Genomic DNA, 13,852 nt, shown 5'->3' with positions numbered 1-13,852 from the left:
AAAATGGCAGACCACTGCCCTAGACCTTGCTTATTTCCCTTCATACTCATGGATATTTCCAAGTCAGCACCTATAGATCTAACATACTATTTTTAGAGGCTGCATGTTATTCCACTGCATGAATATATTATAATAGATGCAACCATTTTCCTATGGATGGGCATTTAGATTATTTATAATATTTTTGTTATTGAGGACAATGCTGCAATACAGGTTCTTGTTTACGTATTTTGACGTATTTATTTTATTATTTCTTGTAGGATGGATTTTGAAGACTGGGATTGCCTTTACTCTTGGGGCTGGAACGCCAATGGTGTAGGAGAGGGTCGTGTCCCTCTGGCCCCCCGCCCCCCCCCGCCCCCCCTCCCCCCGGGCCTTGCCAACACTTGGGCCAATCTGCTAGACCAAAAAATGTTAATCTCCTTGAGATTTAATTTGCATTTCCCTGACTACTAGTGAAGCTGTGCATCTTTTCATATGTTTATGGACAATTTGCATTTCCTATTCAGTAAATTACCTAGTCTTATCCTGGACCCATATTTCTATCGGGTTGTTTTTCTATTCAATGCGTAGGAGCTCTTTGTGTACATGGGATTTACTCTTCGTCTCTTATGGATGAGGAAAGTATTTTTCTATCACACCGTTGTCTTTTGACTTTGTTTAGGATATGTTTTAAGTGTAATTAAAAATTTTTATTGTCGTCAAATATGTTAAAATTTTTCTTCCGTGTTTCTGGGCTATCTGTCTTAGAAAGAATTCCACTCTCTATTTTCTTTGCTTGTATAACCTTACTTTTTCCAATTTAAAACTTCAATTTAGGTTTTTTAAATTAATTAATTAATTATTTAGTTGCTTAATTAATTCATTAGTAATTGGGTAAGTCAGGCAGCTAGCTTTACTTCATTCTAAGTGAAGAGTCAGGAATTTTAAAAGCATTTAATCAGCAAAAATGTACACTTTGGAGGGAGGCAGGGAGGGACCCAGTAAAGTTCCTAGGAGAAACCGTGGTCCCTGAAGCTGGACCCAGAAGATGTTTAACTCACGATCTGGGAAACGCATCTAGAGGTTTTTGATCTCCCAGGCCAGTCATGGGTTGGACCCCTCTGAATGTGTGTGTGTGTGTGTGTGTGAGAGAGAGAGAGACAGATCTGGTTTTGTTTTATAAAGAAGGGATTTGTAGACGAAAACATTGCCCTCCCTCAAAAATCTCCCCATTTATAAACCAAATTCTGTGTACAACTCTGTCCTGTCTGTTGGTCCATTTTAGGTGTGTCTCCCTCAGCCCATGATGAGCTCATTCAGGCTGTGCCTTTACTCATCTCTGTTCTGAATCGGGACAGTGGATGCCGGCTGAACTTGCCTTCCAAGTCTTCTCAAGATGTATTTCGTGTGTGTCCGCATAGTCTAAGAGTGTTTCAACATTTTTAAGAGGAATTTGCAGGCTTCTCTACAAGCAAACAGGGAACCTGCAGTAGCAAGATTTCTCCACGGACAAAGTCTTTTATCTTTCCATTTGCAAATGAAAGTACCAATAAATACTTGTAAAATTTTTTCATTCTGTTAAACTTCAAATTCAGACTTGTCAGTAATTACTGGTTTGCATTAAGAGCATGAGATTAGAGATTGAGGTCCAGGAAGAATACATGATTTGCTTGGAGGCACACAGAGTAACCGGGTCTCTTCCCTTTTTCTGCTGCACTTTGTCCCTTGACAAAGGACGAATGGCGTGGTGAAGGGCACAGGTCGGGTCAAAGAGGACAAGGTAGGACTTCTAAATGTAGCGACTAGGGTCATCCTGGCCTATTGTAACTCCCCCTGCCCCTCGGTAAAAAGGTGGGGCAGGCAATTCTGAGAGCACTTCCTGGGGCTGTTGCTGAGGACCTGAAGGTCCTGGCGTGGCATTCATTCCTCTTTCCCTCTATTGCTGATAAACAGAAACTCCCTTCGAAGAGCTGGCTTTGCTCCAGAAGGACTCATTCAGGCCTCTCTGCCTTGAACAATATCGTTGAGTACGTACGTATACAGGTATCTGCTTTGCTCCAAGGATGCCCCCTGGAGCAAAACAGACATAGATGGAGTGAGGAAGACAGAGCCTGTTTCCACTCGGTGTCTCGGGAGAAGCGGGCATTAAACAAACTCTCCCAGGCATATATCATTACAAATGAAACTAAGTGTTCTGAAGGAAAATCCAGGATGCTTGGGGAGAATACAGCGGGAGGGCATGGTTTAGATTAGGGGGTTAGGGAAAAGCAGAAGTGGGAGTGTGAAAGGCTTTTGCAAAGGTTTAGAGCTTTACATACGGGAAGGAAATAATAATAATAAAGGTGTTTGGAAGGGCAGCTTATCCTCATTCATGGGCCACTTCCTAGGACTCTGGGAACCTGCCTCTCTCCCCTGAATTATGTAGGCATCCAGGGTAAGGACTGGAAGAGCCTTCTCAAATGCTAATAGGTGAGCGTTTTACAGGCTGCCCCCTGACCCTCTGCATCCTCATCCGTAACTAGTTTGAATGCGGAGGTGAATGGCGAGGATGACTGGCATTTCCAGTTTGGGAAAAAGGAGGTGGAGAAGCTTTCCCACCCCAGTGAGGGGGGGGGTGGGAGGGGACAGGTTTCTCTACCCCAAACCATCCGAAGAGGAACATTTTTCCCGAGGAAATCCCACTTCATCGTGTATCTGGTTGTGAAGGGGGCTGAGATGCGGGTTGTTCCTGGGGAGTTTTGGTTCTGGAATCTCTGACCCCGTCACCCCTCCGCCCCCCAACACACCTGCAGGAAAGCTTGACCAGTGTGAAGTTAGGATCTGATAGCGGCGGTGGGATGGGAGAGGGGGTGGGGTGTTAATTTCCCCGGAAGAATCGATCAGGATCTGGTAATAACAATAGCTGACACTCAACACCCATCCTGTGCTGGGCACCGTCCTGAACGCTTTCAAAATATCTTAAAACAACCCTGTGTGGTAAGCACCCTCACTAACTCCATTTCAGTTGAAGAAACCAAGGCACAACGAGGCAGAGCAGTGATAGCAGCTTGCCCCTTTGCCTGCAACAATCTGAAGCCAAGGTTTCTGAGCCAGGGTTTGGGCTGCAGGAGGTGTGGACCGCCGACTCCAACGAGGACCTGATCCGCCTCCCCATAATTCGGGAAATAGCTGGTTTTGAAAGGCTAACTTGGGAGCCCGTGGGAGCGGCTTCGGGAGCCTCACGCCCATCCCCTTCGGAAGCCGAGGCGAGGCGGCACCCCCCGCGCGGTGGTGAGGACAGGTTGACAGCGCGGCGGGAGGGCTGCCCGTGGCCCCAGTTGGACCCCCGAGACCAGGCCCCGCGGCTCCGCTTTCTGCGCGGCCTCCGCGAGGTGTCGCCTTCGGCCGAGGAAACCACAGCGGCGCCACCCTCGTAGCCCGCAGTTATTTATTTATTTTCAAACAAGGGGGCGCCCCTCTCCTTTCAATTTAAAACTAGAAACCTCCCGCGGTTTCGTTCCTAAATGGGCGCGTCCTCTCCCTCCCACGGTGCACCCCGGGTCCAGCTTCCCTTCCGAGATCACACACGAGCAACACCCCTCCCTCGCCCCCCGCACGGCCCGGCCGGACGTCGGCCTCGCGCTCAGCAGCACACACACGCAGTCGAGGCGGGGGCTGGGTTAGGAGCCTCTGAACACCCCCGGAGCCCTCCGGAAATTTTTTTTTTTTTACGCCGAGCAATTGCCAGGCCCGCAGGGTGGGTGTTGCACCGCTCGGCGCGCAGCTGGTCTGCAGAGTGCACAGGGGGCAAGCCCGGGGGTCTAAAAGGGCGGGAGGAGCACGCCCCGGGCTTCCCAGCTTTGCAGCCTCCGCTCTGCAAAGAAGAAAAGCAAGTGGCTTTTGGCGCGAAAGCCTTGGCGCCTCCCCTGATTTTTATGGAAATCAAGAAGGCGGGGTAAAGCCGCTTTCCTCTGCCTTTCTCCCTCCCCCTTGTCTGTGCCGCAGCCCCCTTCTCTCCCCGCCCCCCGGGTGTGTCAGATTTTTCAGTTAATAATATCCCCCGAGCTTCAAAGCGCAGCCAGTGACAGTCATCTGTCTGGACGCGCTGGGTGGATGCGGGGGGCTCCTGGGAACTGGGTTGGAGCCGAGCTAGCGCTAGCCAGGCGCAAGCGCGCACAGACTGCAGCCACCCGAGGACCACCCCCCGCCCCTGACCACCCGGGGACCCCCCGCACAGAATCGCCTCCGGATCCCCGGCCGTCGGCGGGAGGTAAGGAGCGGGGGGCGCCAAGCGCCCGGCGCCCCGGGAGCGGCGAACGCGGCGGGAAGGCAAGCCCTGGACGGGATCGCGGCTGGCGCACAGGGCGCCCGGCTGTGCCCGCGGGGACTGTTTCTGCTTACGAAACAAAACCCTCTCGGGGTTTTCCCTGAAAAGCCACTTCCAGTCCCCAAGGCTCCCGGACTGGGAGAGACCCGCCCTAGTCCATCTAGTGCCCTTGCCAGGGGTTGTAATGGCTTCATCGAAAAGAAATTCACCCTTCTCTAGAACGTTTGTCTGCATTTGAGCTGACGGGGAGCCGGTGCGTCCCCACCCCGAAGCTGGGTTCTCCTCCAGAGGGTGCCCCCAGAGGAAGAAGAAGGGGGTTAAGCAGGGCGAGGCCGTCGCGGTGGTAATCTGGGTCACTGCCGCCCCAGCTCAGAGGAGACGTGGCTCTCCCTGCGACCCTCCCCGCGCTGGTGCCCCTGAACCATTCCCGGGAACTGGGGTCCAGGCTCTCCCAGGAAGAGGACGTCGTTGGGGGCTTGGAACAGCGGGGCTGGGGTTAGAGAGGTTCAAAATCAGCTATTGGCAGTACTTTCCCTGCAGCGGGTGAACGCTGGGGGCGTCGGATCAAAATTTGGGGGAGGGGGTTCTGGATTTGGGTGCCTGTTGTTGGTCTCGGTCTAGAGAAAGGGTTTTTCCATTTGCAAAGTTTCCTAAACCCCCCGCTATCGCTTGCGCTCCCGAGGTTGCAATTTTACAAGGGGGGGGGGAGGGGTGTTGAGGGTTCTCCAGAATCCTAGACCCGGTAGCTGGGTTGGAGTCCTGGGCTTCCTGGGAGCAGCGGGCCCTACTTGGGTGCAGCCGGGGGTGTCGGTGAGCTGGTGGGAGCTGGAGTTCTGCAGCCTTGGACAGCCCCCTCCCCCAGGCAGTGCCTTGTGTGAATGAAACGGCAGTTTCCAAAGTTGCAGAGCTACGCCGCCACCCCCCGCATCTGCATGCCCCCTCCCACCCCCTGTCGTAGACAGCTTGTACACAAAAGGAGGGAGGGAGAGAGCGAGAGACACAACTTCCTCCACCTTCGGGAGCCCTGGGCGGAGTGGGGGGCTTGGAGGGGAGATTGAGGAAGCGGGTGAGAGGGGGTGACCGCTGCCCATCCCCACCCGTCGCGCCCCCCATCCGGCTCCGCTTGCCAACCCTCTCCTGGTGTGTCTGTCGGTTGCAGTGTCGGAGGTTGGCGCGGGCCCCCGCCCTCCGCGCCCCCCACGGGAAGGAAGCACCCCCCGAACTAAAAAGAGTGGAGCGGAAAGAAGCCCTCATTCGGCGGCCAGGAGGCGAGCCGATGCCGAGCTGCACCGCGTCCACCATGCCGGGGATGATCTGCAAGAACCCGGACCTCGAGTTTGACTCTCTGCAGCCCTGCTTCTACCCGGACGAAGATGACTTCTACTTCGGCGGCCCCGACTCGACCCCCCCGGGGGAGGACATCTGGAAGAAGTTTGAGCTGTTGCCCACGCCCCCGCTGTCGCCCAGCCGTGCCTTCCCGGAGCACAGCCCGGAGCCCCCGAACTGGGCCACCGAGATGCTGCTGCCCGAGGCCGACCTGTGGGGCAACCCGGCCGAGGAGGACGCGTTCGGCCTGGGGGGCCTGGGCGGCCTCACGCCCAACCCGGTCATCCTCCAGGACTGCATGTGGAGCGGCTTCTCGGCCCGCGAGAAGCTGGAGCGCGCGGTGAGCGAGAAGCTGCAGCACGGCCGGCCGCCCGCCGCGGGGCCCGCGGTCCCGGCCCCGGGCGCGGGCGCCACCAGCCCCGCGGGCCGCGGGCACAGCGCAGTGGCTGCGGGGCCGGGCCGCGCCGGGGCCACCCTGCCCGCCGAGCTCGCCCACCCGGCCGCCGAGTGCGTTGATCCCGCCGTGGTCTTCCCGTTCCCGGTGAACAAGCGCGAGCCCGTGGCGGCGCCCGCCGCCCCGGCCGGTGCCCCAGCGGCGGGGGCCGCGGTCGCCTCGGGGGCGAGCGCCGCAGCCCCAGCGGGCGCCCCAGTAGCCGCTCTTCCGCGCACCGGCGGCCGCCTGGCCAGCGGCGGTGACCACAAGGCCCTCAGCACCTCCGGAGAGGACACCCTGAGCGACTCAGGTAAAGAGCGAGCCAGGGTCCGGCTGCTCTCCTGGGGTACTGGGGCTGGGGGTGGCGCCGGGTTTGTCGTTCGTGGGTTAGGGTGCTGGGGGAGAGTCGTTTGGAGGTAGTGCTGGTGGCGGAGAAGTGGTTTTTCCCAGGCCGATCTCTAGGGTACGGAGGAGAGGGTGGGTGAAAGCTGTGATCTCCAGCCTCACCTTCCCTGAAGTTCCCTCACCCCCCGCCGGGAGCCCGACTCCATCACTGGCCCACACCCTGTCCCCCGTCTCTCTCTGCAGCGTTCTCCGAGGAAGAAAATGAAGAAAAGTTGAGTGGTTAAAGCCGAGTTGGGGTTCAGGGAGCCGCTGGCAGAAACCTGTTAGCTCAGGGGTGGAAAGGGACTCAGCGGCCCGGGTCAGGGGTGGGGAGACGCCCCGAAAAGCACAAGCCTGTGCAAAGTCCTATTTAGGGTGCAGGAAGTTAGGGAGGGCTTGCACAGATGGTGAGTACCGATTGTATTTTATTTTTTCGAACCTCGGTACTCTTTTTTTTTTTTTTTTTTCCCCCTCCCTCGGTGGGTGGTGGGCTATTTATTTGCTCCTGGTCGGTCGCCAGCAGGCGGCGATATGCTGGCCGGCAGGCGGGCGAGGATCTGAGAGGCTGGAGCTGGTAAGGCCATCCCTCCCTCCCTTCACTCAGCAGCTGGCGGCCAGTACCACAGCGGTTGTGTACATTCTCGAGGGGCCGCCTCTTTACAGTGTGCAGTGAGAAGCGCCCGGTTTTATCTTCTAGCCAGAGCTCCAGGACTAATTTCAGACCCGAGCTGTGTTCTGTAACCCAGTGTCCTTCAAGGTGAGGGCGGGCACTTAGCAGGCCCTCCAGGAATGCACACACCCTGAAGTACTCATTGATTAGTTCTATTGTGTGCCTCCTGGTGAAACTGAAGAGCAGGGTTAAAACCAAGACTTTGCCTGAAGGTGAAGAACTCTAGCCAAATACTGGAATAGCCCTTGTCCTTGGAGCTGGGAGACTTGGACCTTGAAAACCACTGTTTTCAGAATGCGGATGGATAAAAAGCCTACATTTCCTTCAGGGCTGAGGACAGATTCATCTGAGGCTCCTGGAAGGAAACTTGGGGATAAGGCTTCAGTTTGAACGGCTCTGTCCCTTTAATGTCTGTGCCTTGACAGCTTTTGGTGAGGAAGCACTTCCTTCCAACAGCTGTCTTCTTGGCAGAAAACCAAAACATTGGCTTAAAGGGACCCACCGACTGGAACAGCCTCACATTTCGGCTTTAGAACAAATCCCACAATTGTTCAGCTTTCCGGTCCCCTTCAGATCAAGCAGAAGATGTGTTTTGATTTTCATGCTTGCGTTTTAAACAATAATTTTCTACCCGAGCATGGTAGTAAATGAGGAGAGAGGGGGAAAACGCCACATGATGCTACACGTTTTTGTGGCTGCTGAGGGTGGTGGTGACTTTGAGAAGAGGTGCCCCCGTATCTGGGTTTAGAGCTCCAGTGGATTACGGCTCTGTAGTTAAGGTTTGATGTTTGTTAAGATGAAAAACTGCTTACTGTATAGAACTCATGTTCATGGAAGACAAGGTATTTTTCTTCCTTAGTGAATTAAATTGTTCTTTAGTTTGTTTCACTTAAAATCAAACTCCACCATGTGTAAGTGGCTAACTGAGGCTCCTAAAATAAGGAGCCTCAGTTCTTAAGCGTGGAGATGGAAATATAAATAAGTCTATGGGGCAGACTAGCGATGTTGGTAAAGGGGTACCGTTTCCTGAGACTCTTGTCTACGTATTATCTGTTCAACTCAACCTATGGCATTATTGCCCATTTAATAGCTGGGGAAACAGGCTTAGAAAATACCTTGCCCAGGGTCGTGCAGCTAGTGTGTGTGATGGAGCCAGGATTCTGTCTAACTCCAAAGCCGAGGTTCTTTCTGTTTCTGCCACCTTCTGCTCAAGCTTGAATGGAGGATGAAATGCTAGGAGTATGGGGAGGGAAAAGCATGTACAGCTCTCTTCAGAGGCCTGTGCTGATGGATCACAGTAAGAGCACACCACGGGCCAGGGCCTGCTCTACGAGACTGTATGTATATTTAATTCATACGTGCCTCATCCTGAGAATAACCCTCACCTTGTTCTCAAAGATGATGAAGATGACGAGGAGGAAGACGAAGAGGAGGAAATCGACGTAGTGACTGTGGAGAAGAGGCGGTCCTCCTCCAACAGCAAGGCCGTCACCACCTTTACCATCACCGTGCGTCCCAAGAGCGCGGCCCTGGGACCTGGGAGGGCCCCGTCGGGTGAGCTGATCCTCAAGCGCTGCGTCCCCATCCACCAGCAGCACAACTACGCCGCCCCGTCTCCCTTCGTGGAGAGCGAGGACGCGCCGCCCCAGAAGAAGATAAAGAGCGAAGCATCCCCGCGTCCCCTCAAGAGCGTCATCCCCCCAAAGGCCAAGAGCTTGAGCCCGCGCAACTCTGACTCGGAGGACAGCGAACGCCGTCGGAACCACAACATCCTGGAGCGCCAGCGCCGCAACGACCTGCGGTCCAGCTTCCTCACGCTCAGGGACCACGTGCCAGAGCTGGTGAAGAACGAGAAGGCCGCCAAGGTGGTCATCTTGAAAAAGGCCACCGAGTACGTCCACTCCCTCCAGGCCGAGGAGCACCAGCTTTTGCTGGAGAAGGAGAAGCTGCAGGCAAGACAGCAGCAGTTGCTAAAGAAAATGGAACACGCTCGGACTTGCTAAACGTGTCTCCCAACTGGACAGTCACTGCCACTTTGCACATTTTGATTTTTGTTTTGTTTTGTTTTGTTTTGTTTTTTAAACAAACCTTGTGTTGACATTAAGAATGTTGGTTTACTTTCAAATCGGTCCCCCGTCGAGTTTGGATCTGGGTGGGGAGCAGGACGTGAGGGGTTCTGCCAGGACCTCGGGAGAGGGCCTGCAGGATGGGATGCAGGTGGCCCTGGCGGTTTTCCTCCGCGTCACCCTCTGAGACGGCGGTCGAAGTCCTTGACCGTTGGGAGCCTTCTGGGCTGTTGAAGTCACCTTGTTTGTTACAAGTTTCCAGACGACAGAAAGTCATTCCTTCTTTTTAAAATGGTGCTTAAGTTCCAGCCGATGCCACATGGGGGTTTGCCATTGATACCCCTGGGGAACATTTCTGTAAATACCATGGACACACCTGCCTTTTGTATACGTCCTGGGTAATGAGAGGTGGCTTTTGCGGCCAGTATTAGACTGGAAGTTCATACCTAAGTACTGTAATACCTCAATGTTTGAGGGGCATGTTTTGTATACAAATATATTGTTAATCTCTGTTATGTACTGTACTAATCCTTACACTGCCTGTATACTTTAGTATGATCCTGATACATAACTAAATTTGATACTTATATTTTCGTATGAAAATGAGTTGTGAAAGTTTTGAGTAGATATTACTTTATCACTTTTTGAACTAAGAAACTTTTGTAAAGAAATTTACTATATATATATGCCTTTTTCCTAGCCTGTTTCTTCCTGTTAATGTATTTGTTCATGTTTGGTGCATAGAACTGGGTAAATGCAAAGTTCTGTGTTTAATTTCTTCAAAATGTATATATTTAGTGCTGCATCTTATAGCACTTTGAAATACCTCATGTTTATGAAAATAAATAGCAATTAAATGATGCAACTTTTTTTTTTTTTTTTTGGTAACAGCAACGGTTAAACTCTATCCTTTAAGCAGCAACCTTCAAGAGTCCATAACCTGGAGAGGGAACTTGGTTTCCACAGACAAGTCACTTTATACCTGTACAGTCCTGGCTGGGGAGGGGCCATTGTCCCCACTTGAGGTGGAGGGAACTGAGCTTAGGAAGGTTACGAGATTTCTCCCAAGTTAAACAGCATAGATATGTTATTAGTGATTGTGTGTGCTAGCAATAGCACCCCATAGTTTACAAAACGCTCTCCTATACGTTGGCCATTTAACCAAACTAAGCTGGGACATCAGACCCTTGAGAAGGAGAAGTAAAATTAAGACACTGAGTTCTGCAACTTGGCAGTATTTGATGTTGGTAACCTTTATCCCATTAGCTGATGGCTTTATATTTCGGCATAGAGTGCAGGTCATTTCTAAGAAGAAAGCATTCATCAAAGTTTACTAGGACCTGTGCAAGGTTCTATGCTAGGCATTGTAGCTGAATAAAGATGGAGTTGGTCCCTCCCCTCAAAAAGCTAACAGTCTGATTCACCAGAGTAATTCCTGGAGTGACAGCGGTGTGGCCCAGCTCAAGTGCCTTGTCCCTTCAGGAGAGGCACTGGGGTGTTAGTGTAGCTCTGTCCGCTTGGCACTCCGGTTACTTTGGTTGCTTGGACTGTTCTGTGGAAGCCAGATTAACCTTTGCAGGTTCTGGAGGACAGCCAGGGCCAACAGGTTGGGGGAGGGGGCCCCAGCAGAGCTAGGAGGCAGTTTCAGAGTTTCCCTGGTGGGAGATGATACCCTTGCTGGGGAGGCATTCAGCATCTCAGAACTGAGAGCCTACAAATACATCTCTTTGGTGAAAGGTGGTACTCAAAGCTATTTCTCGAAGGTTTCATTCATCTCAGATTTTAGCTTTGAACTGAAAAGACCTTTGCTTTGCTCAGAAGAAAACATGTCCAGGGATGAGAAACGGCTTTGCTTGCCTAGGCCACCAGAGTCCCTGTCTGCACTTTCCAAAGATCAGTGGAGTTTAGAATTTGAGGTCCTCCCCTGGTTTACAGCCACATTTCCTGAGCTATGAGGTTGGTGGTATTGCCATGGACATCACCAATGGTCAGATCATGTTGAAATTCAGGTAAAATTCTCTTTACTCCTTAATCTCCCTCCTTGCCCCCATCCCCACACTAAAAAATAACCCTCTTTGAGAGTCCTTTTCAAACTGTCATTCAAAAAGACTTCCCGTCCATTTGCATTTTACAGGCCTCAAATCTTCCCTGCAGCCTCTGCACCTTGTCCTGTGCCCATGAGCCAAAAGAAAATTGAGAGACCTCAAAGGTATTGAGATTCTTGAAACCCAACTCAATCATCCCAATTCATTTTTTTTGTGATCCCCATATGGGGCCTACCTAGGTGTTTCAGATGAGATAGAACTCTAGTCCTGGAGGGGGTTAAACTGTTGAGATGAACAAGGCTTTAAACTGTAATTCCTATCAGGCTCCATTTTTGCTCTGGCTGCTGGGAAGCTCAGAGCCAAATTCCATGCTCTCATTCCACATACTGAGTGCCCATTCTCTCTTCTAAATGTTTATGATCTTTTGTTTTTCATTGTTATTTAACGACCTTTTTAAAAATGTTCTTTATGTTACTTTAAAGAGAACTTTTTGCTTTAGGTGGATCAAAAATATGTATTAAAATGTTAAAACTAAGATAACATACCTCTCATTTGCCTTTCCTGCTCCAGCGGAGGGAAAGTGTCACTCAATTTAGATCTGCAATAATCTGTAAAGCAATTGCTGTAGTCACAGAAGAATTGAACCACTCCTTTCAATAACACGAGAGCCCTTCTCTGCATTCCAAGAGCAGTTTCATTTAAAAAAATTTTTATTTTATTTTGTTTTGGCCTTGCCGTGCAGCATGCGGGATCTTAGTTCCCCGGCCAGGGATTGAACCCGTGCCCCCTGCAGTAGAAGCGCGGAGTCTTAACCACTGGACCGCCAGGGAATTCCCCAAGAGCAGTTTGAGACTATTTGAGAGACGGCTCTATATCAGTTAGATCAATAAATCATAGGACTTGGAGCGAGCGTAGGGACCATCTCATTGAATTACTTCATTTTATAGAATGGGGTCATGGGATCCCATATCGAATTAGTGGCCGAACCCGGGACTGGAGTTTGCTGACGATCGGCCTGTGTTCTTTCCATGGTACTGGCTTTCCCCACACTCACACGGTAGCCTCCCTACCTCCTGGCTCACCCATCCACCCACAGGGTGCTTCCATATTAGTCCTTCTAAATAGCCCACCCTGCATACAAACTTCTAACAGTTCCCCACCACTCATCGGATAGAGTCCAAATCCTTCAGCCCGGCCTGTGAGGCTGCTTTCACCCTGGCCCACGAGCTCCATCACCCCTGCCCCTCCACAGACGCCCCTCTTTCCAGCCACGCCAGACACGCTCTCTCACCTCTGACTTGTCCCACTGTATTCTCTCCTCCTGGGTTACCCAGTTTCCATTTACTGAAATCCTTTTCAACCTGGAATGACAAACCCAATGTCATCTCGTTCAAGAAGGCTTTCTCATACCCCCAGGGATGCCTTTTCCAGCTGCTAATCCCACATCGCCTCTGGAGAGAGAAGAGTCCCCATCACCCTCCTGGACCTCCTTGACCGTGGAGTCCCCTAAAGCAGGTACAGCGTCCTGTTCTCCTCTGATTCTTTGGCTCCGGCCTGGTGCCTGACAGATGACAGGGTCTTGGCTGAGGCGGGCAGAAGCCTGGCGGCTGAGTAGGCAGCAGAGGAAGGAACGCGGTGAGGACCGTTACGTGGCTGCCTCCTGCCAACCAGCTTCCCGAGCTCTCAGGCTAATCCAACTGGGGAAACACATCCACTGGGCATCAGTGAGCATTGGGAGCTGACGGCTGGAGGTGAAGATAAAACACACATGGAGGCCTGTCTTTAGGGAGCCCAGAGTCTGGAAGGGAGTTAAGTCCCGGGGGGCTGGATAGAAGGAGGGGAGACCGGAGGGATGGGTGGGGGGCAGGGCGATGATTGAGCCAAAGCCTATGAGGGGTCCCATGGCTGAATCCGGCTCCTCCAGTTTCCCACTTCAGAGCTCACTTTTGGAGGAAGCTGGTTTGCTGGTCTGTCGCAGGCCTAAGGAGGCTTGTACGCTTGTCTGAGGCCACAGGTCACCTGCACTGTGGTGACAGTGGTTACAATCTTCCCACCTCTGTGTAGCACCAGAGAGATCACTCAGGTTTTTACACCCGACTCTCACAATCCTCCAGGAGAGCTGGCCAGCTCATCCTATATCCATTTGGGGAACTGGGTCTTCTGGGTTTGACTTTCATTCATCCCCGTGATGGCTGTCTTTTGAAAATCCTAATTTGGGTTGTTTTTCGAATCAGAGGTTATTAGGTTTGGAAGAGGCCATCGAACTCAGTGTCCCATTTCAGAGGTAGGACACCAGCAAGGAAAGGAACTTCAGCCGGTCTGCTCACTTTTCTTTTTCCTTTCTACCTTTCTCTCCCTCTTTTCCTCCCTCCCAGCCTCCTCCCTTCCTTCCTCTCCTCTCTCTCTCATAACAAACATTAACGTCACGCCTACCATGTGTCAAGCTCAGTTCCAGGTGCTTGGGAGACATCAGTGAACAAAAGAGATCAAACTCCCTCAAATCCGTGCTTTAGGGAGTTTGTGGTCTAGGAGAGAGTGACAACAATAAAAGAAATACAATAAGCAACTAAATTAAATAGCATTTAATCAGGTGGTGAATGCTATGAAAGATAAGTAGTACAGAATGGAGGAACTCTGGGA

General features: G+C 52.0%; 1 protein-coding gene across 1 annotated transcript; it reads left to right on the top strand.

The window, feature by feature from the left end:
* The first annotated feature begins 3,834 nt into the window (after positions 1 to 3,834).
* Positions 3,835 to 12,741, top strand: MYCN (MYCN proto-oncogene, bHLH transcription factor). Its single transcript, XM_082357272.1, is given in 4 exon segments — positions 3,835 to 4,188; positions 4,190 to 4,231; positions 5,448 to 6,357; positions 8,500 to 12,741. Coding segments are annotated over 4 exon segments (1,671 nt in total). The 5' UTR covers positions 3,835 to 4,074; the 3' UTR covers positions 9,105 to 12,741.
* The last annotated feature ends 1,111 nt before the right edge of the window (positions 12,742 to 13,852 follow it).

This window comes from Balaenoptera borealis (genome assembly GCF_965194805.1).
Source record: "Balaenoptera borealis genome assembly, chromosome: 15".
NCBI lineage: Eukaryota > Metazoa > Chordata > Mammalia > Artiodactyla > Balaenopteridae > Balaenoptera > Balaenoptera borealis.
The sequence above is the reverse complement of the archived record's forward strand: the minus strand, read 5'-3'. Positions and strand labels throughout refer to the sequence as shown.